Source organism: Nematostella vectensis, chromosome 15, assembly GCF_932526225.1.
Source record: "Nematostella vectensis chromosome 15, jaNemVect1.1, whole genome shotgun sequence".
Classification (NCBI taxonomy): domain Eukaryota; kingdom Metazoa; phylum Cnidaria; class Anthozoa; order Actiniaria; family Edwardsiidae; genus Nematostella; species Nematostella vectensis.
This window is the reverse complement of record NC_064048.1, coordinates 5,242,330-5,263,976: the sequence shown is the minus strand read 5'-3', so window position 1 is coordinate 5,263,976 and position 21,647 is coordinate 5,242,330. Positions and strand designations below refer to the sequence as shown.

At 41.1% G+C, this 21,647-nt stretch overlaps 1 protein-coding gene across 1 annotated transcript; it reads right to left on the bottom strand.

Moving 5' to 3' along the window:
* Positions 1-231: 231 nt before the first annotated feature.
* Positions 232-21,078, bottom strand: LOC5522214 (src substrate cortactin). The gene is made up of 24 exons (XM_032367622.2): positions 20,910-21,078; positions 19,425-19,498; positions 19,076-19,128; positions 18,533-18,548; positions 17,957-18,017; positions 17,218-17,272; positions 16,264-16,374; positions 15,722-15,777; positions 15,540-15,594; positions 14,873-14,928; positions 12,761-12,815; positions 11,899-11,954; positions 10,371-10,425; positions 10,144-10,199; positions 9,411-9,465; positions 8,657-8,712; positions 7,323-7,377; positions 6,955-7,010; positions 6,460-6,526; positions 6,040-6,101; positions 5,534-5,623; positions 4,755-4,994; positions 4,039-4,093; positions 232-1,016 (listed from the first exon to the last, which is right to left on the bottom strand). Exons 1-24 carry the CDS (start codon positions 20,985-20,987, stop codon positions 880-882), a joined length of 1,710 nt encoding a protein of 569 aa, XP_032223513.1. The 5' UTR covers positions 20,988-21,078; the 3' UTR covers positions 232-879.
* Positions 21,079-21,647: the final 569 nt, after the last annotated feature.

The following is a 21,647-nucleotide window of genomic DNA, read 5'->3' as shown; positions in this document are numbered from 1 at the left end:
TTAAGACTTTGCACGCTTATATCTAAATTTCATACCTTCAAAATTTCTTTTAAATTTGGAATTAAGCTTTTGGTCAGAGGAACTCCTTGTATGAGGAATCTTGAGCTTATATATTGAGAATTGGAAAATTTCATGCCATTTTTTTCCTGTCCTGGCTACAGGGCTAGCTGTTTGTTTGAGCGTACTACTATCGGGGTATGTATTTGAGAAAGGTAAACCAAGCACCAGTCGTTGAGCAAAACTGTTTTTAATGCTACTGTATAGTTTCGCGTTTACTGAATTGTCTCTATAATCACAAGGCGTTATTATTACATTCATATAATAGCAGTTTGATTCAAAATAAAAATGCAAATGATACGGTTACTTTTCCCCCGTTACATTTGACCTTTTTGTTTACTGTGTTAATCACTTATGCGAAAACTGCTTATTCCGAAGACAACTATAAAAGAATCATCTTTTTACAGTGAAAAGTACGACTTAACGCTTAATCCTGATAGGTACGTGGACCGGCCAAATAACTTTTTCGAATGGAAGAATGGATATAAAGGGACTGTCTTGGGCGCCAAGCAGGCGAAATAACATTTTAATAACGTTTGGTCTTAAATACCACTTTGCAGCCAAAACCGTTGAAGCTCAGAAATCACTTTTTCCCATTCGACCGTTTGCAAAAGTGATTCTGGATGGCCACGTAGCTCATTTGAGACTCAAATTACTGTCTATGTAAACTACGTGACAATCCTTGGGTTAACTGCCCCGCATTCGGTTTAGGGGTATTCAGTAAAGGAAGTCGATGAAACTATGGGAAAGTAACTGTTTCACGCAGTTGGAGCAACCGACAAATTTGAGTTTAAAAAGATGTTAATAATGTTCGTATTATGTTTACTGGTTTTCCTCGACGTAATTGGCCGGGAAAAGCCCTCTTTGTCCATTACACGTGCCCATCCACCACCCGTCGTCAATCTTCTCGATATCGGTGATAATGTCATCGGGATCGAAGGTAATCTCGTCTTCACCAGCTGGAAGGGATAGGGTTAGGATTAGAAGTAGGCGTTGACTTAAAGAACAATGAGGACGAAGAGTGGGTGCAGCAACGTAAGGCACGGTTCATACGTAATAGTTCGACGTATGAATCAATTAAGTTTGGCACAGCAGAATTGAGTTCGGCGCGTCACTAGGTTTGGCTGCACCAGTCGTGCTGGACGGCAAAAGCTCGACACCGATTCTAACGTCGAGCTTTTGATGAGCAGAATTAAATACCAAACTTTTTTTATTTTGTGCAACAAAAATCCACATCGAGTCAACTTTTACTACAAACAACCTATTGAGCGCGACCTATTAAGTGCGACGTCGGAATCAATGTTAAACGTAATGTATTTGTGTCGATACAAATAGACAATTAGATTCGGCACGGTAAGAGCGCGACGTATGATTCGGGCCTTAGATAACACCGCAAGGTCCGACAAAGAGGTATCCTACAGAGACGTATGGATAGACCAGATTATGGTAAGAGGGTTGAACACAGATAGACTGGCAAAGGCAGGGGTGACGGCATAGATAGACCGTAAGAAAGACAAAGGCAAACACTAAATAATTTTGACGGGGGTAAACAGACGTACGAAACAGGGTTACGGGCGGAAATATGAAATTTGGACCTGAGAGTTGTCCCACAACTCCCTTTGTTGGAAAACCGGGGCAAGTTCCTGGAAAGCAGGACATTTGATTGGATAAAAGGGGTATTCATCCCTGGGTTAGCGTTAACGTGCTTTCTAAGGACCCGGCCCAGAAGTACAAAGACAAGGTGACGAACTAAAAGATGAATAGAAAGTTGGACGGAATAAAAACAGACGTACAGAGACAGTGACGGATAAAACCAAAGGGACATAAAAGAACCACTGTGGATGCAATTAACCCTCTGGCAGTGCTTACAATGCTTATGAGGGTAATATGTCAGAAAACTGTGTATTCGGTTAATATGACACCCTCGATAAACAATTGATAGACCCTTGATAGACAGTTGACAAAGACAAAGCCGATGCACATAGAAAGGGTGACTGAGTGACAAGGGTGGAGAGACACACGGACACGTGGAGTGACAATCAAGCGCGGACACGTGGAGTGACAATCAAGCGCGGACACGTGGAGTGACAATCAAGCGCGGACACGTGGGGTAACAATCGAGCGTGGACACGTGGAGTGACAATCGAGCGCGGATACGTGGAGTGACAATCACGTGGGGTGACAATCAAGCGCGGACACGTGGAGTGACAATCGAGCGCGGACACGTGGAGTGACAATCGAGCGCGGACACGTGAAGTGACAATCGAGCGCGGACACGTGGAGTGGCAATCGAGCGTGGACACGTGGAGTGACAATCGAGCGCGGACACGTGGAGTGACAATCGAGCGCGGACACGTGGAGTGGCAATCGAGCGCGGACACGTGGAGTGACAATCAAGCGTGGACACGTGGGGTGACAATCGAGCGGGGACACGTGGAGTGACAATCGAGCGCGGACACGTGGAGTGACAATCGAGCGCGGACACGTTGAGTGACAATCGAGCGCGGACACGTGGGGTGACAATCAAGCGTGGACACGTGGAGTGACAATCAAGCGCGGACACGTGGAGTGACAATCAAGCGCGGACACGTGGAGTGACAATCACGTGGGGTGACAATCGAGCGCGGACACGTGGAGTGGCAATCGAGCGCGGACACGTGGAGTGACAATCGAGCGCGGACACGTGGAGTGACAACCGAGCGCGGACACGTGGAGTGACAATCAAGCGCGGACACGTGGAGTGACAATCAAGCGTGGACACGTGGAGTGACAATCAAGCGCGGACACGTGGAGTGACAATCAAGCGCGGACACGTGGGGTGACAATCAAGCGCGGACACGTGGAGTGACAATCAAGCGCGGACACGTGGAGTGACAATCAAGCGTGGACACGTGGAGTGACAATCAAGCGCGGACACGTGGAGTGACAATCAAGCGCGGACACGTGGAGTGACAATCAAGCGCGGACACGTGGAGTGACAATCAAGCGCGGACACGTGGGGTGACAATCGAGCGTGGACACGTGGGGTGACAATCGAGCGTGGACACGTGCAGTGACAATCGAGCGCGGACACGTGGAGTGACAATCACGTGGGGTGACAATCAAGCACGGACACGTGGAGTGACAATCGAGCGCGGACACGTGGAGTGACAATCGAGCGCGGACACGTGGAGTGACAATTAAGCGCGGACACGTGGAGTGACAATCGAGCGCGGACACGTGGAGTGACAATCGAGCGCGGACACGTGGAGTGACAATCGAGCGCGGACACGTGGAGTGACAATCGAGCGCGGACACGTGGAGTGACAATCGAGCGTGGACACGTGGAGTGACAATCGAGCGCGGACACGTGGAGTGACAATCGAGCGCGGACACGTGGAGTGACAATCGAGCGCGGACACGTGGAGTGACAATCGAGCGCGGACACGTGGAGTGGCAATCGAGCGCGGACACGTGGAGTGACAATCGAGCGCGGACACGTGGAGTGACAATCGAGCGCGGACACGTGGAGTGACAATCGAGCGCGGACACGTGGAGTGACAATCGAGCGCGGACACGTGGAGTGACAATCGAGCGCGGACACGTGGAGTGACAATCGAGCGCGGACACGTGGAGTGATAATCGGGCGCGGACACGTGGAGTGACAACCGAGCGCGGACACGTGGAGTGACAATCGAGCGCGGACACGTGGAGTGACAATCGAGCGCGGACACGTGGAGTGACAATCGAGCGCGGACACGTGGAGTGACAATCGAGCGCGGACACGTGGAGTGACAATCGAGCGCGGACCCGTGGGGTGACAATCGAGCGCGGACGTAAAAAGCGGGTCCTAGACAGAGACAGACACGTGAATGGAAAAGCAGATGTAAGAACAGGGACAGGCGATAAAGACAGCTAGATAGGATACAAACGGCAGACAAAGTGGACAAGGCACAAGTAGTGGTGGAACAATGGTCAACTGGACAAAGTGTTGGCAAGTACCTGCTTGGTAGTCGTACAGGGCAACGGCTGATACTCCGGTGGCTCCACTTGCCTCCTGGAACCGCGAAATATTTGTTAGAAATAATAGAACCGTTGTATCTTTTTGCGTGACACAGTACTCCATGAGTATCAAATACAAACGTCGTATTATCTATGAGCCGTCAATGCAAATGAATACAAATAAAGATTTAAAAAATCTTAAATCGATCCCATTTACACTGCATTGAAGAAACAGAAACGTTAGTGAAAACGGCGAATACAGTTGTCTATGGTAACTGACTATTTGTAAGAATAAACCTTATAATTAAACCATTACAAAGCCAGAGCAACGCCATATTCTCCGCGACTCAGTAGAAATCTATTCAATGTAAACATAATCACCTCGAATTCTTTTGTTTTCTGAGGGAAGATATCCCCTCGAAAACAATAATATATAACAAAGTTCTAGTATGGCATCGCGAGCAATTTAGCGATTAAATATCCGCGGAACCTCGCCTTCGGCGTCGGGCCTTCAATTTATCATCCCTCAGTTGGGGGGAAATTTAATCACGAAATTTCCCACGTACGTGCCATGCTATAACTTATAATTATCTAAAGGTCCTCCAACTGCCATTTGCCAATCGAGCAATTCACCATTTTCACTTAACGTCTTCTGAAATCGGTGTATGTTTGGTACCAGTTTGGTACTGTACTAGGTCCGAACTAGTGACCTCTACCTCTTGTGGGGCAGACGGCTCCTCAGATACTGGCTCGTGTGACACTGTCTCATACTCGTCCTCCGCGTCCTCCTGTTGCTGTCGGGCTTCCTCCGCCTCCCGCTCAGCTTCCTCCTGTTGCCGTCGGGCTTCCTCCGCCTCCCGCTCAGCTTCCTCCTGTTGCCGTCGGGCTTCATCCTCAGCTGCAGCCCGCTCAGCCTCTGCTTCCCTTTCTGAGGCCTCTGCGTCCTTGGCTGCTTCCTTTAGGAGAAAAATCAGTACTGTGGAAGCCCGTTTACTCGATGGAACCCTCAAGGAAAACAGTTCAAATTAGGGGATTGTTAAAGAATGTCGATCACCCATACTTTGTTATTGTAAAATTGAAAGGAAATGAAAAGTGAATTGAATTGAATAGGTTTATTTGCTAGGAAACTTCAAAATAACAATCTAAGAATGAAGTCTGATACGTTATTAACGATATTTGATTGAAAATATCTTGGTTGCTTGCTTGAATTAGCCGATGGAAATGGATGCTTTGTGTGACTCGCCATTGAGCGGAAGCATAAAGTGGCGACGTGATTGGCCTTCTTTAAGTCCCGATCAAATAGCTCCAAGCGTTGCTGGCGAAGTTTAATCCTCTAATGGCTTTAGTGGCCACAAGTCAAACGGTATGCCAGCATGTCTAGCGAGACTTCGCACGCAATGCTCGCTAGTGGGGCTTTAGAGGTGTCCAAGTGGTTTTAAGGGAATTTAAAGTCAGGTCTAGTTATTGGGCGATCATCTCATCAGGACTATCTTACCATTTCTTGCCTGCGCTGCGCCGCTTCTCTCTCACGCTGTTCTTTCGCTTGCCTCCTCTGTTTTTCTTCTTCTGCTTTCTTCCTTGCATCCTATAAAAAAAAGTAAATCATTGACAACAAAATACATTTCATAAAATATTGCGAGGGCTAACCATGGCTAGTTTTGTAGGGGAATAAGCCTATCAGAATACGAGAATCAGTTTTGATTGACACGGGCTTCACAAGAGGATTCCGCCGAGCGCGGAATCTTTCTTGGCGAACTTGATCGAATAGTGAAATTCATGTCAATTAAATAAAATACTCTCGCACCCTTATTTACTATTTTCTTAAATTGTCTAGGGTGCTACAATAGAGCACAAAACACAAAAGTTCACACACGTTTGCAAAATGATAAGCAGCACCTCGAAAGATAATATACAAACAGCGCCAACATTGCTGGGCCGATGCTGACCGCTTTTGCCAACAATGCTGGCGCTATTTGCACAAAGTTAACAATAACTACAGACCTCTTCTTCTTGTTTTGCCATGTTCTCAAATCGCGCTTTCAAACTGCTTGCAGCTCCGGAATCTGGAAAGAAAAGAAAAGAAAACTAGAGCAACAGCACCTTTTTAATCAGCTCTAGGAAGTAATTATCAGAGGCGGCATTATCCTTTTACAACAGAATCGCTAATGGGAGGGAGGGAGGTATTTGGGCCGAGTTTATCCAGAATTGCAGCCATATGCTGAATTATACTGGATTTATAATTATATGGTGTCTTATCCGGACTGCTATTGAAGGCCCAGTGTGCTCTCACGCAGTTTACATGAATGAAAGGTAAGTACGGACTAAGTTGACCTATCCGGGTTAACCCTGGTGCTTTTGCTGGAGACTACTAGACCACTAGGCTATCGCGCAATTTTTTAAGGGTGGCATTGAGTGGTTTACCTCCACGTGGTTTGGCGGGCTGGTAAGAACCGGATGCCTCCTCCATGTCCTCATAGCCTTTAGCACTCTGTCCAAACAAAATCGGTAAAATCAGAAAAAAATGATAAGAAAAAAATCATCGCAGGAACACAATAGCACATACGACATGGAATGAAACGTGTGACAGCAACAACTTATGAACGAATCGAGAGAATTTGGTACCGACAACGTGGACGACGACGGCGGAAAACAAAAGAAATGGATAGAGATGTAAAAGTGTGACATAAAAATGTGTTAAGTGATAAGTTACAGTCGTTTTCAACCAAAGGCTGATTTCCATATGATCACAGTCGATTGCAGCAAATTTGACCATACAATCGCATTCCGAATGGTTTCCATATGATCACGCTCGATCATAATCGTACACGATCGCCTGGGATCTATTTCAGCACGTTTTGCTTAATACTGAATACTACAGTTATCAAGAAGTCTTCCAACTGTCCTTACAAACCGCACCTTATCCATATGATCTTTCTGCACTCCATACTTGCCGCCAAATCCCTTGGAATAATCTACACATAGGAGAAGATATGTGGCTTTGTTAAGATGGTTTTTCCAATATTCGAACGGCTACTAATAAGCAGTTTCAGGGACTGCGGAAACCACTCTAAAGTGGTAGGGCTAAAAATTTGGCACCACCAGCACCACCAGCCCCTTCCTCTCTGCGATCCCTGAATTTCTATAGCACTACCAGCCCCTTCCTCTCTGCGATCCCTGAATTTCTATAGCACCACCAGCCCCTTTCTAACCGCGATCCCTAAATTTCTTTGTACTACCAGCCCCTTTCACGGATGTTGCGATGCCTGGGGTCGTTATAACAGTACCTTTTTGAGACTCGTGTTCGCCAACTTTGCCTTCGTAGTCGTAGCCAACAGCAGCCTGGGAGACGAAGAGATCCCGATTATAAAAATCAATATCATTATATCACCATCGTTACCATTATTGAAATCATTATCATAGTTAAAAGCGTTGCTATCGGGAAAGACGAGCGCAAAAATGAGTTCTTATTCTTGAGTAATAGGAAACTCGAAGCTAACAGGAACAGTAAGAAAACGAGTACTGTATGCTTAACCAAAGAACCCGGAGAAAAAACAAAAACAAAGAAAAGGTGACAACCAACTAACTGAAATGCCAGTCTCGACGATAGTTGTGCTTTGTTTGTTTTCGCCTTTAATCTGGGTGTTTTCTCCGGTTTCCCTCCCAACAGAAAAACGAACAATTTCTCATCTAAGCTACATTTTGCGTGGCTAGAGTTAAGATAATATATTGCTTTATGTTTTAATGTTTTTTTTTATTAAAATGTATAATTCACGTCCAATTTAAATTTTTTTTACAGAAAGAAAGAGTTCTTTTTTATCTAGCATAGAGTCGAGCACTTTATTCTGGGTTCGGTAAATTGTTACGGGATCATTTGCGGGCCTGTTATGTTGTTTTTTGAGTCTTATTGGCGGGCCTGGATCATTTGCGGGCCTACTGTGTGCTTTGGGGGGGGGGGGGGGGGTCATTTGCGGGCATGTACAGAACCAATTGGTGGTAACCCGCGGTGTTTCATGGGTAGCGTATAAACGGCTGAATCTTGTATCTATCTTGTATCTGAAAGCTATGTGAATGTTCATAAGAATGTAAACAGCAATTCTAAAGCTTTTGAAACCTGAATCTATTTACGCATGTTTGCTTATTTACTTGATACCATGAAGCACTGCAGGTTACGATACATGAGTGCAACCTTATTTGAAATAGGTGTATGTGCTCTTGTGCTTCAGCATAGCAGCTGCAAGGAGGGGGGGTTAGCTATCAAAGGTTTTTTACTCTAAACACTCAGGCCCGTAGCCAGCGGGGGGGGGGAGGTTCGGACAAACCCCCCCACCCGGCTTGAAGGTCCGCTCAGAGCAAACAAAAATATATAACGTTTGGCTGGAGATATACCGTGCACATCAATATATCTTTAAAATGACTATAAAAATATTTTTATGATAATCACTTGATTATTATCGATATATGTTATAAAGCACCATATTAATAACATTTTAAATACAAGATTGATTACCTAATGTAATAAGGCGAGGAGAGGGTATACCGGAAATTTGGTCCGCTGAAATGGAAAAACGAACCACCCCGCTCAAAATCCTGGCTGCGGGCCTGAACACTGTTAGCATACCTTATCCATGTGGTCGCTCTGGACACCAAACTTCCCTCCGAAGCCCTTGGAATAATCTAGAAACATAAAGAATAGACGTGCGCATTAATGTTTTATGCAAATAACCCAAAGCTGTTATTTAAATAAGCAGTAAAGTTTGGATAGGTAATAGGTAAGAGATCACGTGACCTTTTCGGGTGACAAATTCACGCCAAAATAAACACAGACATTACTGCGCCCGTCATGCCAGAGGACCAAGGAAAAAAAATAATCTTCAATGAAAATAAACTCTTTCCAAATAAAAACCATTGTGCCTTAAACTTAAGCGAAGCTGCTTTTTCTTGCTTTTAATTTGCCGCTAAGAGCCTGAGCGCGAGCTAGGTTGCCACCTAAAAAGGCACGTGATCTCTTAGTCCCTTATTTGAATGAATGGGTGTAATTTTAACGACGACGACTTTCGTGTTTAAAGCCACATTGTCACCAGTTTACTTGCGGAGGTCCGACGGAGACCTCAACCGTTAAAAGACAAAAGAATCTATTAGAATCCGAGATATTTAACAGGCCATCCGCTCTGAATTATCGATCACATCCTCGAAGAAACTTCCAATAGACACACTGCTTTCAATATTTTGAAATATTTTTCGCGTTTTCCGTTAAAAATAATCGGAGATTAAATACGTAATCGACCGGAAGTAAACTGGTGACAATGCGGCAATGCATTTATTACTATCATTATCTTCACAGCAATACTTCTACTGTGGTCATCAGGACTAACCTTTCTGTGAGTCATGAGCCTCAGTCTTGCCTTCGTAGTCAAATCCCACTGCAGACTGACAAAAAATATTGAAATCGATTGTTAAAAACATAGTGACGGTATGGGGGGTGTTTGCGTGTGATGATTATCTTGTTTGTCGTCGTCATTATCATTATCTTGTGAGTCGTCAGAATCATAATCATTACATATCATTATTTGGGTGACCTTCATACCCACTCGGCCGACCTTTTGGAGGCCTGGGTCTATAGGCTTTTCAAGATCGGCGAGAAAAAGATTTGACCAAGCGATCAAGTTTTTCAAACCAATTTTGGCCGCGAGTCTCAAATTGACAGGAATCAGCTTTTTTCACCATATTTTCTGTAGATCAGGGAGCGGGAAAACTTTAGCTTTTCTAAATATGGGCATCAATGCCCATATAAGGCAATACATACGAAGGACACTATATGTGGGAAATATGTTTGATATGTATTTTTAGTCGTCATGATCATCATCATGATCACCATGTTCGTAATCATAATCATTTTTGTCATTGTCGGTGTTGTCATTATCTCCTTTCCCGTAGTCACCATCATCCATGTCGTTGTCATCATTAACATCTTTTTCATCACCATAACAATTATTATTACAATATTTGTTGTCGTCAGCATTGCTATCCTAATCATCTTGGACACTATCATCATTGTCATCACCAACAATGGCAGAAAGATTTCCGGTCTGTGTTGATCTACCCCACCTTGTCAACCCTGTCTTTTTGCACGCCATATTTCCCACCAAAGCCCTTTGAGTAGTCTAAGGAAAAAAGATATCAGCAGTTTCATTCACAGCAAGTTTGTCTTGACAGTTTCCTATTTTAGACCCGACGTCTATTATCGAAGAAAGACATTTTTAGTATAGCCTCCATTAACGGCAATATCCTATTGAATATTGACTATATTTAGAAACCACAGAGCCTCTTTATACCTTTTTGGGAGTCGTGAGCTTCGGTTTTTCCTTCATAGTCGTAGCCGACAGCAGACTGGAAGAAAACAGTAAAGGCTGATTTAGACAACACGATTTAGTTGTATGCTTCTTGCCCGCTACACCTCTACAACTCGATTTGCAGAATGTGAATCAGCCTACGACTCCGCTATAGTCTAGTCAATCTACGTCAAAAAAGGGGCAAACATCGGACTAATTGCAACACAAGGTTTTTAAACAGATTCTTGCATAGAAAGTATCCCTCTATAACATACTAAAAGTCTTAAAAAAAACTCGGAACAGGCAAACACCCCGAAAAACGGGATCGAATTTTTAAATAAAAGGCTTGTATGAAAATCCACAGGTTTCCCAAATCATGGAAATCACGAAAAAAATACACACTTTAGAAAAAAGGAATTTATACCACTATAGATTACTAGAGATAAATATTTCTACACGATTAGGATAAAATAACGTTATTTGAAGTAGTTCAGTTATTTTGGGTGAAGTGTACACAGATTTTTTAGGTCCTTGTCACCCGATAACTAGTAGAAACCTGTGGATTTTGCCAAAAAATAGATAAGCTATACGTTAATTTTTATCCAGATCGTGTAGAAATATATATTTCTCATCATTTATAGTGGCATAAATTAGATTTTTTCAAAGTATGTATATTTTTCGTGATTTTCATCATTTGGGATCCCTGTGGTTTTTCATACAAGCCTTGTATGTGGAAATTTGAATTCGGTTTTTCGGGCTGTTTGCGTGCTCCGATTTTTAAGACTTATGACGTATGTTAAAAAAAGACTTAATTAATACAAAAACGTTGAAAAACCTTGTGTTGAAATTAGTCCGGTCTTAAACCGTAAATTGACTGGGCTACTACGATGCCCGACATCGAAAGTCGTGGTGTGTAATTCAGGGCTAAGACATGTCGTAGACAGGTCGCATATGACTAAACCGTGCTGTCTAAATCGGCCTTAATATTATTGCTTTTATACACATATTTGAAATTAGTTTGCACTCAGATGTTGAACCCTACAGTGCGTCGGGTGTATAAAATGAATAAACAGTTTTAACTCAAAAGTGTAAACAACGACTAAACCAGGTTTGGAAAACTGTGTCGTTCTTTTTTTTTTATTTTGCTTGTAAAAACCTATATTCCTTTCAGAGACCATTTTAGTAATTTCTACGTTACCCATGAACCACTGTGGGTTACGACTCTTGGATTATCGGGTGCAAACTTAAAATGCCCATGTCAGCCACGCCTTTCTTTGTTATTGTTTTCAGGAAATATTAAAAGGCACATAATGTGTTGAATCTTGAAATAACCATCTAAAAAGAAAGTTTAATACTTCATTTACCAAATTTAATCAAGAATATCGTATTGGCTTTTCCAAATAAGTCGATGGAAATGGATGCTTTTTCACACTTAATACTTTGCTAGGATGACAAAATGGCGTCTGACAGAGGCTGTTTAAGTGTAAAAAAAGGGCTAAGGGACACCTTTTTGGTGGAATTAGCAACACACCTTGTCCACCCTGTCCTTCTGCACTCCAAATTTTCCACCAAACCCCTTAGAATAATCTGTAAGGAAAATAGTAAATATAAGATAAGATTGATTAATAAAAATAAATAAATCATGTTATTATATGGCTACGATAGTACGCGCGCTGTGATTGGCTAATTTGTAGTCGTGACTAACTACTTACTAACAGAGAGTAAGGTCATGCCAGGAAATATCAAACTGAGGCTTTGGCGTATCGACCGAGGCTTTTTAGTATTTCTTTTGCGCTTACAGTATATCAGCCATGTTGTAATCGCTTCATATTAAAAATCCTAATACTTCCTAATAATTCTTCCTAATAATCCTGGAACCGAGGAACACAAGCTTCTAGTAAGCTCACATAAATGTTCAAAAAGTCGATTTCAGGGACAAAAAATTCTTCATGTCCCGACCGAGAATCGATGCCATTTCAGCGGTGAGAGCCTACATATACATGCTAACACACTGGGCCACCAGTGACTCCAGAATCTTCTAGGATAAGCTGATCAAAAATAGCCTCGTTTCAAAGTTTTTCACAAGAACATGAGGAGGACACCAGATCTACATTTGTTTGACAAAAGGTTGTCATCAACTGGCTTCGCGACTGCGCGACAAGCCCGCATGTAAGCATGTGTCAAAACTACTGAAGAGCTTAGCCGCATATATTAGCCACTGCATAACTTCAGACTTAGACGCGCTTCAGTGTTTTTTACCCATGCTTACATGCGGGCTTGTCACGTAGTCGCAAAGCCGGTTGATGACTGTCAAACGACTGTATACGATAGAGGGTGCCAAACGCCAAAAGCTCTCAGAAGAACGGGTGATCACAGAAATGGGATGATCCTACCTTTCTGAGATTCATGAGCCTCCGTCTTGCCCTGATACTCAAAACCCACAGCAGACTAAAGAAGGAACCATCAAGAATTAATAACCACAAACCGTGCTTAACTATCCCACCCAAGCAAGGGAGCACGCTAGGATGTGTTTCTATTTTACGCGCGATTGAGATTTTTACGGAAATAAGGCCCGATTCATACGTCGCGCTCCTGCCGTGCCGAATGTAATCAGGGGCGGATCCAGGATTTCAAAATGGGGGGTGGATAATCGCCAGATAGACGGCTTACCGTATTACTGATCCACTGGTTCTTGGTAGGTCATATAGATCTAACAATACTTCAAGCTGTATAGGATTTATCACGTCAGCAAAGTAAGGCACATGGCGAAGGCACATGATCAGTACCTCCTGTCCGTTTTTACCCTTAAGGGCAGGGGGGGGGGGGTGGATAACAACCCAACCCCTCCCCCCTGCCTAAATCCGCCCCTGCTAATTGTTTAAATTCGGCACATGAACAGTTCGACGTCTGAATCAACGTTGAACACAATGTAATTGTGTCGATACAAATAGATGATTATATACGGCACAGTAGGAACACGAAGTATGAATCGGGCCTTAGACCCCGTGCAAACTGCGCCAACACCTGCTAGCTTTGCTGGCGAATTTTCGCTTGACTGACTATAGGAAGTCCATTGACAGACTATCAGGAAGTCCATTTCCCATTTTGACCGATGGAACGAAAAAAGTTGTCCTTTTTGTTTGACACGTTACATAACAAAGTGTTTATTTTCGTAAAAATCTCATTTGTGCGTTAAATAGAAACACATTCTGCCGTGCTCTTCTTGACCTAAGGCCAAACAATAGAACCTCCATATAATGGATACCTATGTACAGAAGAACCGTCATATAATAGACACCTTTGTACAATGGGACCTCCATATAATGGGCTTCTTAGTACAATGCCATTATGGGAACCCCATAACATTGACACCTTTGTACAATGGGACCTCCATATAATGAACACTTTTGTAGACGAGAACTTCCATATAATGGACACCTTTGTACAATGGGACCTCCATATAATGGGCATCTTAGTAAATGGGAACCCTCATGGACACATTTGTACAATGGGACCTCAATACAATGGACACCTTTTGTACAATGGGACCTCCATTTAATGGACACCTTTGTACAATGGGACCCCCATTTAATGGACATCTTTTGTACAATGGGACCCCCATTTAATGGACACCTTTTGTACAATGGGACCTCCATATAATGGACACATTTGTACAATGGGACCTCCATTTAATGGACACCTTTGTAAAATGGGACCCCCATTTAATAGACACATTTGTACAATGGGACCTCAATACAATGGACACCTTTTGTACAATGGGACCTCCATTTAATGGACACCTTTGTACAATGGGACCTCCATTTAATGGACACCTTTGTACAATGGGACCTCCATTTAATGGACACCTTTGTACAATGGGACCTCCATTTAATGAACACCTTTTGTACAATGGGACCTCCATATAATAGACACATTTGTACAATGGGACCTCAATACAATGGACACCTTTTGTACAATGGGACCTCCATTTAATGGACACCTTTGTACAATGGGACCTCCATTTAATGGACACCTTTGTACAATGGGACCTCCATTTAATGGACACCTTTTGTACAATGGGACCTCCATATAATAGACACATTTGTACAATGGGACCTCAATACAATGGACACCTTTTGTACAATGGGACCCCCATTTAATGGACACCTTTGTACAATGGGACCTCCATATAATGGACACATTTGTACAATGGGACCTCAATACAATGGACAACTTTGTATAAGGGGACCTCTATAATGGACACTTGTACAAGAGAACCCCCATATAATGGACACTTTTGTACAGATGAACCTCCATATAATGGACACATTTGTACAATGGGAACCCCATTTAATGGACACCTTTGTACCATGGAACCTTAATATAATGGACACCATTTCAAGGGTAATTCCATTTACCAGACACCTTTATATTATACATTTTGTACACACTCTTACACTCAACCTCTCTATATAAACTTTGAACATGAGCCTTGCTAAACTAACCTTATCAACTCTGTCCTTCTGTACACCATACTTGCCACCAAAGCCTTTGGAGAAGTCTGGAAACACAACACAAAAATACATCAGGTTATAAAACTCAAATAAATTTAATCTGCCTTTATAATAATAATAATAATAATAATAATAATAATAATAATAATAATAATAATAATAATAATAATAATAATAATAATAATAATAATAATAATAATAATAAATCAATATAACAAATTGTAACACGGCAGTTAAAACCTCTAGGTGAAATAAGCCAATCGGCAAAGATGGGTTTTTAGTGCATTTTTAAATGGCTTGGCTCCACGGCCTTTTATGTCTCTTGGGTAGCGAGTTCCACACAGAGGGACCAGCATGGTCAAAGGCCGTGTCGCCAAAGGTTTTGCATCTTGTGGGTGGTACTGCAAGTACCAGTATCATTTGGAACTCAAATCCATCCATCAAAAAAAAAACATTCAAATTATATTTTTTTGGTGTTTAGAATAATGCAAGGAAAGATATATTTTTCAAAGTATAACCACAGTCCTAAAGTAACCAGTTGCATTTTTTGACTGGGCTACCACAGGTAACAAAGCAATTACTCATTCAAAGTCATATGCAAACAAAAAGAAGGCAACCACTTCACTTGAGCCTACTTCAGATTTGTTTTTATCTCTACCTTTGGTTGAAGCATGGGCCTCAGTTTTTCCTTCATAGTCATATCCCACAGCAGCCTGAAATATAAATCAAAATATAAGAATATGGTGACAGCTTGAAATTTAGATCAATTTTCATTTGTTGATTAAAAACAATAATCAAGTAAAACCTAAATTAATTGGTAAATTTAATCACAAGCCTAACCTTGTCCACTCTGTCTTTCATAACTCCATATTTGCCTCCAAATCCTTTAGAGTGATCTGGAAATTTTGTCAAAATTTAGAATAACTAAAAGATAATATGATCTATATCAGAGATATCAGAAATAATGTTAATACAGTTAATTGCATAAGAAAATAAGTTATTGAGACTTTTCATCACACATTAGAGTGATAATGCAGAGGAAAGGTTGGTAGAAGGTAGGCAATGATGATGATGTGCTGATGTAAGATTAGAGGTAAAATAAAAAAAATAAAATAGTTATTTATGATGGTGATTACATTAATGATAATAATGATGATGGTGATGATGATGATGATCATTATAATGATGATGATGACAAGGACAATGGTGATGATGCTGTACTTTTTTAAACTTAAAAAGGTTTATAAATTGACTACACCATAAAGGTTGTAAACAAATAACTAAAAACATACATTACAGGTTCCTTTTTATAATATTAATAGTGTTATCAGGTGATTCACGTGTTACATGAGTGTAAAGAAAATGGCACCTTCAGAATGTACCTTTGGTGGATTGATGTGCTTCTGTCTTTCCCTCATACTGATACCCCACAGCAGCCTTATCGACTCTGTCTTTCTGCACACCATACTTGCCGCCAAAGCCCTTGGAGTAATCTGCCCATCAAGCAATGTATTTCTATTTATTGTATTTGTCTTTCATATCAAATTGCACTCCGAACAGTTGTAACCAGTGGTGCTTTATGGGTATCAAATAAACAAGCAAATAAGCAAAAATAAAAACGTTTAGAAAACTGTAGGATTTTTTGCTTGTAAACATTCACATGGCTTTCAGGAACCAGGTACAGCCATTTATAAGTTACCAATAAACCACTGCTATTTCTGACACCTAGATTTTCTAGTGCAACCTTATTTGAAATAGTTGTTTTGTATGTTCTATGGTATATTATATAATGTTGTCTTAATGGAAGGGAAAAATGTGTTGAGCAAATCTATATTCCACTCTTGTATTTCATAGATACAGTATGCTTCATTTTATCTACTGAATATGGTATGGCATTGGATCCCATCTAGTAAGTTGATACAGTAAGGTGTTTCACAAAAGCATACCTGTCAACCCCAGAAAATCTGAAAGCTTGATAATTTTTGGGGGGAGGGGTGGGGTATATTTATTTTGGGTAGGAAGGGCAGTTATATCCCCACAGGGGGATGGCAAGTAATAGCAGTGGTGGCTTTCCTACTATCAGAATCACAGAAATCATGGGTGGCCCAGTGTGTTAGCACATCTGCATTTGTTTTTTTTTTTTGATAGAAGGATTTTTTAGGCAATTAAAATCAACAAAAAGCAGGAGATTTGGTGCTCCACGTGGGAGAGAGGGAGAAGTGGTTCAAAATCTCGAGACTCCTGCCTAATACGGGAGAGTTGACAGGTATGTGAAAGATTAACAAATGTAATTCTGCTACTGTATTTATAAGTAGCAAATGTTTTAAATAGCTTACCTTGTTGGGATGCATGCTTATCAACCTTGCCTTCATAGTCAAATCCAACAACATTCTAGAAACAGAACATCAAAAGAATATTGTATGTTGAAAAATAAACTAACAAGCAGTAGATATGTCCCATCTTCTCAAACTCTTTCCTCTTCTAGAATAGAGTGGTTTTCAAAAACCCATAAAATAATATTTAGTTTATTTAGTACTAATACACTGTAATGTCTTTGTTTTTCTTTCTTTCTTTTGTTCTGCCTTGACTATTAAACTTTAACAATAACATTTTATTGCACAGGATTTTGAAAACCACTCTAAAAGTCAGAATAGTTAGTATTACCATCACTTAGTTAAAGTATAGTTCGTTTAGCTTCAGGCAAAGGAAGAGATATCATACAACGTAAATATTCATTGAGGTGTCAGTCAGTCAGTTGCAACTTTGTAATAAAGGAGATTTGCTACAGTTCTTTAAGATTAACTTAAAATTGATTTGTAAATATTTTTTTCTGAAACATATTTTAATTTTTTAAGCTATCAATAGATGATTTAGTTTGCCTCCAGGGGTGAGTAGTAATTCATATATTATCTATGCCTCCCCCGATTAGCTATAAGTTGACATGATAGAATGTAAATATATTTGTGATAATAAAACATGATAATGTTAATGCATGGTACATGTGTAGCAGCAGTGTGTTTTAAGCTTCTAACTGGATGAATCATAGTGTATGCTTTCTAATGGGGAGTTTCTTACTTTATCCATTCTGTCCTTCTGTACACCAAACTTTCCACCATATCCATATGATGCCTTTGGACTATTGAATAGTTAAGGAACCGCTTACATATGGATGAGAGAACTCAAAGAATGGCAATATAGTTAGTCGAGGGAGACTCTACTAACTTCGATGACAATTAACTTGTTTACTTTCAAAATTGACACAAGATTTATAGTGTATTTTTGTCCTGGCAAATATTCATAGGTTATCTTCCAGGAAGCTTCGAACAAAATATATGCAAGCTTTCGGCAAAATGGTGTAAACAGAGGCATAGCCATTTTTCTATAGGTGACCAAGCATACAATCTTGCCCCCCCCCCACCCTCCCTATACTTGACTGCCAAAAAATGGGTCATTTTTTATTGAGCAATCATCAGATATCATGCCTTTTCCATATAATTAAACATATGACTACTCCACCCCCATCCCATTTAAGCAAACCCTGGGTACACGCCTGCCTATTACACTTCACACATGAAAAAGTTGAAGCATTTTGTGTCTAATGCAAAGGTTGAGTGAATGGTCAAAAATTTTATTCAAAGTCACAAAGGATACCCAGATTCCATCTCCTCTGAAATTATAAAAAAAAGTCAAGCAACAACTTTCAAAGATACAGTGAGAAATATACATTCTATTCAAGTCTGAAAGCTGTACAGTCTACAATAATTCTTGAACTGCAACAAAACAGGCCTCTCCTCTTGCTTCATGGGGGAAATTTGAATTTCAGGGTATCTTGAGGTTTTAAACAGGAAATAAGGTATTTTATCCTGAAAAGGACCTGGAAAAGTGTCTATTGCATACAGCATGGTTCTCCTTATAAGGCCAATATGCCAGGGTGTATGTCGGTTAGGATTCCACTCATAATATCGTGATGATCCTAAATAAGCACCCTCCTTTAAGTAAGTGCCCCCTTCTCTCCCCTTTAAATATCCAAACAAAAGCACTGCAATCCCGCAATTAAATTATCACATTATTAATCGATTCAGAAACTTTTTTTTCGCTGAAATTTAATAAGCGCCCCCAAAGACCAAAAAAAATGCCCCAAGCACTTATTTGAATCATTACAGTAGACTAGATTGCTACAAAAACAAAACCCACCTTTCTTTACTTTCTGGTGGTCTGACTCAACTTCTTTGCGTAGCTGTTTGATGCTGTAAATATTTAACACAAAGAAATAAAAACTATTAAGTTTTAGAGTAACGAAAAAACAGCAATTTGCTACATTAGTGAAGGGGACACTAGAAGAAAATATATCTGACAAGACATTAGACAGGGGAAGCCCTAGGTATTGCTCGTTTTTTTTTTTCTTAGACTTTTTCGTGACAAAATCTTTGAAGATAAGGGACAGGTTTCCCTCCTTGGATCACGCCAAGGTCAGCCAATGACATAGAGAGAGGGATAGAGTGACAGACAAGCAGATAGATGGACGGCCATTGAATCGCCTTACTTGAGTGACTCTTGATGACCCGACCCCTCGACTGTCTTAGCTCCCCAACGCTGCTCTTGCTCTGAAACATCATTCTGATAAAGATAACATGACTATTCAATTACTTTACCCAACACTAGCTTGGTGTGTTATATTGGGATGGGCTCCCTGTGTTGTACAAACTTATTTGGAATGGCTCGTGTGCATATGTCGTGGGTTGTTCAGAAATAAAATGGAGTTCAGTTGTTGAGTTTAGCCAGCTGTGTATAGCAGTGATGTTTTAGCCCTGAAATTACACTTGCTCATGCTTACTAATGTTTCTACTACTTCTCCTTGTATTATTCAGGCTGATTGATTCTCTAGCCTCAATGTAATACTGTACAGCAGAAGTTAAATGTGGGGGGAGGGGGACATATTGTTAGTCATGGTTTTGTGCCTGGGGGGACTCTCCAGAAAAGTAGATGGGGGTGATTGTTAATATCTTTTAGGGTAGAAAATTTCGACCAACTGTCATCCCTTAGGGGGTGTTGAAGGATTCTTTTCAGATTCTGCTATGTATAAAACGAACTTCTATTTCTAAGGGAGCGTCTAACGTTTTTTCCGATTCTGCTATCTCTAAGGGTAAAAAATTATTTCAGCCACACCAAATTTGCTATCTCTTAGGGGTAAAAAAAAGTGCCATTCCTTAGGGTTAAAATCAATTTTGCCAATGATCACCCCCATCTGTTTTATTGGAGTCCACCCCCCCCCCCCCCCCCCCGGGTTTTGTGCCTATTTCAGAGTAGAGCTAAAACAAGGGCAGTACTTATTCCTTAGATGTGGTATCCAAATTTCTAAACATTGTTTAACTCTGAGAATATCCCATTATGCCAACCTCTATTTTAATAAGAAAGCTCTTTTTAAGGCTAAGCCTGTAGAAACATTGCCAACTAACAAAGCTAAAGTTATTTGCATACTATCTATGTTGGAAGGTGATTTGAAGTGCCAACAAGACTGGCCTGTGTTTGCGATGTATGTATGGGGCTTCATAACACTGAATATACACATATTCCCAACACACCGATAGACCATGAGAGATGATTAATCCACTTTTTATGTATAACTGGCATTTTACGAAGCATTCGAGTTCTTACATTTTAGAGTGAGCGGTGGAAAATCAATTATCTAAAATTACTCTACAATTTTAGTCTCGTATTCAAAGAGAGCATACAGGAATCATGTCCTTATAAGTATAAGGCTTACTGTTTATAAAGTTCGCATTCATGGCACGGAGAAATGCTTAGTATTTTAAACATAAGGCATAAGACCAGCACATGCTATGAAGTGGATTCCCAGTGAGCTACCGTTTGACTACATCCAATCACTGATAGAGATATGCAACTAATCATATAAGCGGGACTTGTTGCATAGGTTGTGCTGAAGTTGAGCCAAATTCCGTAACTCATTGCTGAGACTTTGTGAATGGAGCAAGGTATTCAAGAATGGTTTTAAACAGGATTCACTTACCACAAAGTCCGGATCAGTCTCCCAATCATCATCAGCAGCCTCTGTGCTTGCCTTAATGTCAACTCCAGCTCTCCACATGATCAAATTAGAAGAAATAGAACCGAAACAAGAACAGGGTCGATCAGTTGTTCGAATGCTACTTCCTGCAAGACAACCCTCCCCGTCACGTGATATCACGAAACACACAGGCAACCCAACCACTTCCGCGCCTACACGAGTCAAAGGGTGCATCATATTCTCCCTTTACTTTAGATCGACACGCTGTTTACCCAAATAGTGTACACTAGGCCGTAGGCCAAATCCCCCAGACTCGTAGCCCGAGTGTCGGGCCCTCTTCAGGCACCGTACACAGGGTTCGCGCGGACCCCCCCCCCCCCCCCCCCACCCTCAAAGTGGGTCATTTCTTATTAAATAATCTTCAAATACTATGCTTTTTCCATAATACATTACTGGATATACCTACATAAAATAAGGTTGCACTTGGAGAATATGTTAATTGTAACCCGCAGGGCTTTATGGGTATCAAGTTTAAATGGTATCAAGCGTAAATTCTGGTTTCAAAAACTTAAAATTCTTGTTCATTTTCTTATGAAAGTTCACATAGCTTCTAGATACAAGAATTCAGCCGTTTATACGCTACCTATGAGCCACCGCGGGTTACAACACATAGATTATCGAGTGCGACCTTATTTGAAATAGGTGAATGCAGAAAATTTTATTAGACCACAAATGCGATTT

Coding starts and splice junctions, on each gene's coding strand:
- LOC5522214 (XM_032367622.2), bottom strand. CDS start 20,987: ATGTGGAGAGCTGGAGTTGACATTAAGGCAAGCACAGAGGCTGCTGAT. Junction 15,778..16,263: donor AGCACATCAATCCACCAAAG/GTACATTCTGAA, acceptor CAAAATTTCCAG/ATCACTCTAAAGGATTTGGA. Junction 10,200..10,370: donor AGCTCACGACTCCCAAAAAG/GTATAAAGAGGC, acceptor TTTTTTCCTTAG/ACTACTCAAAGGGCTTTGGT.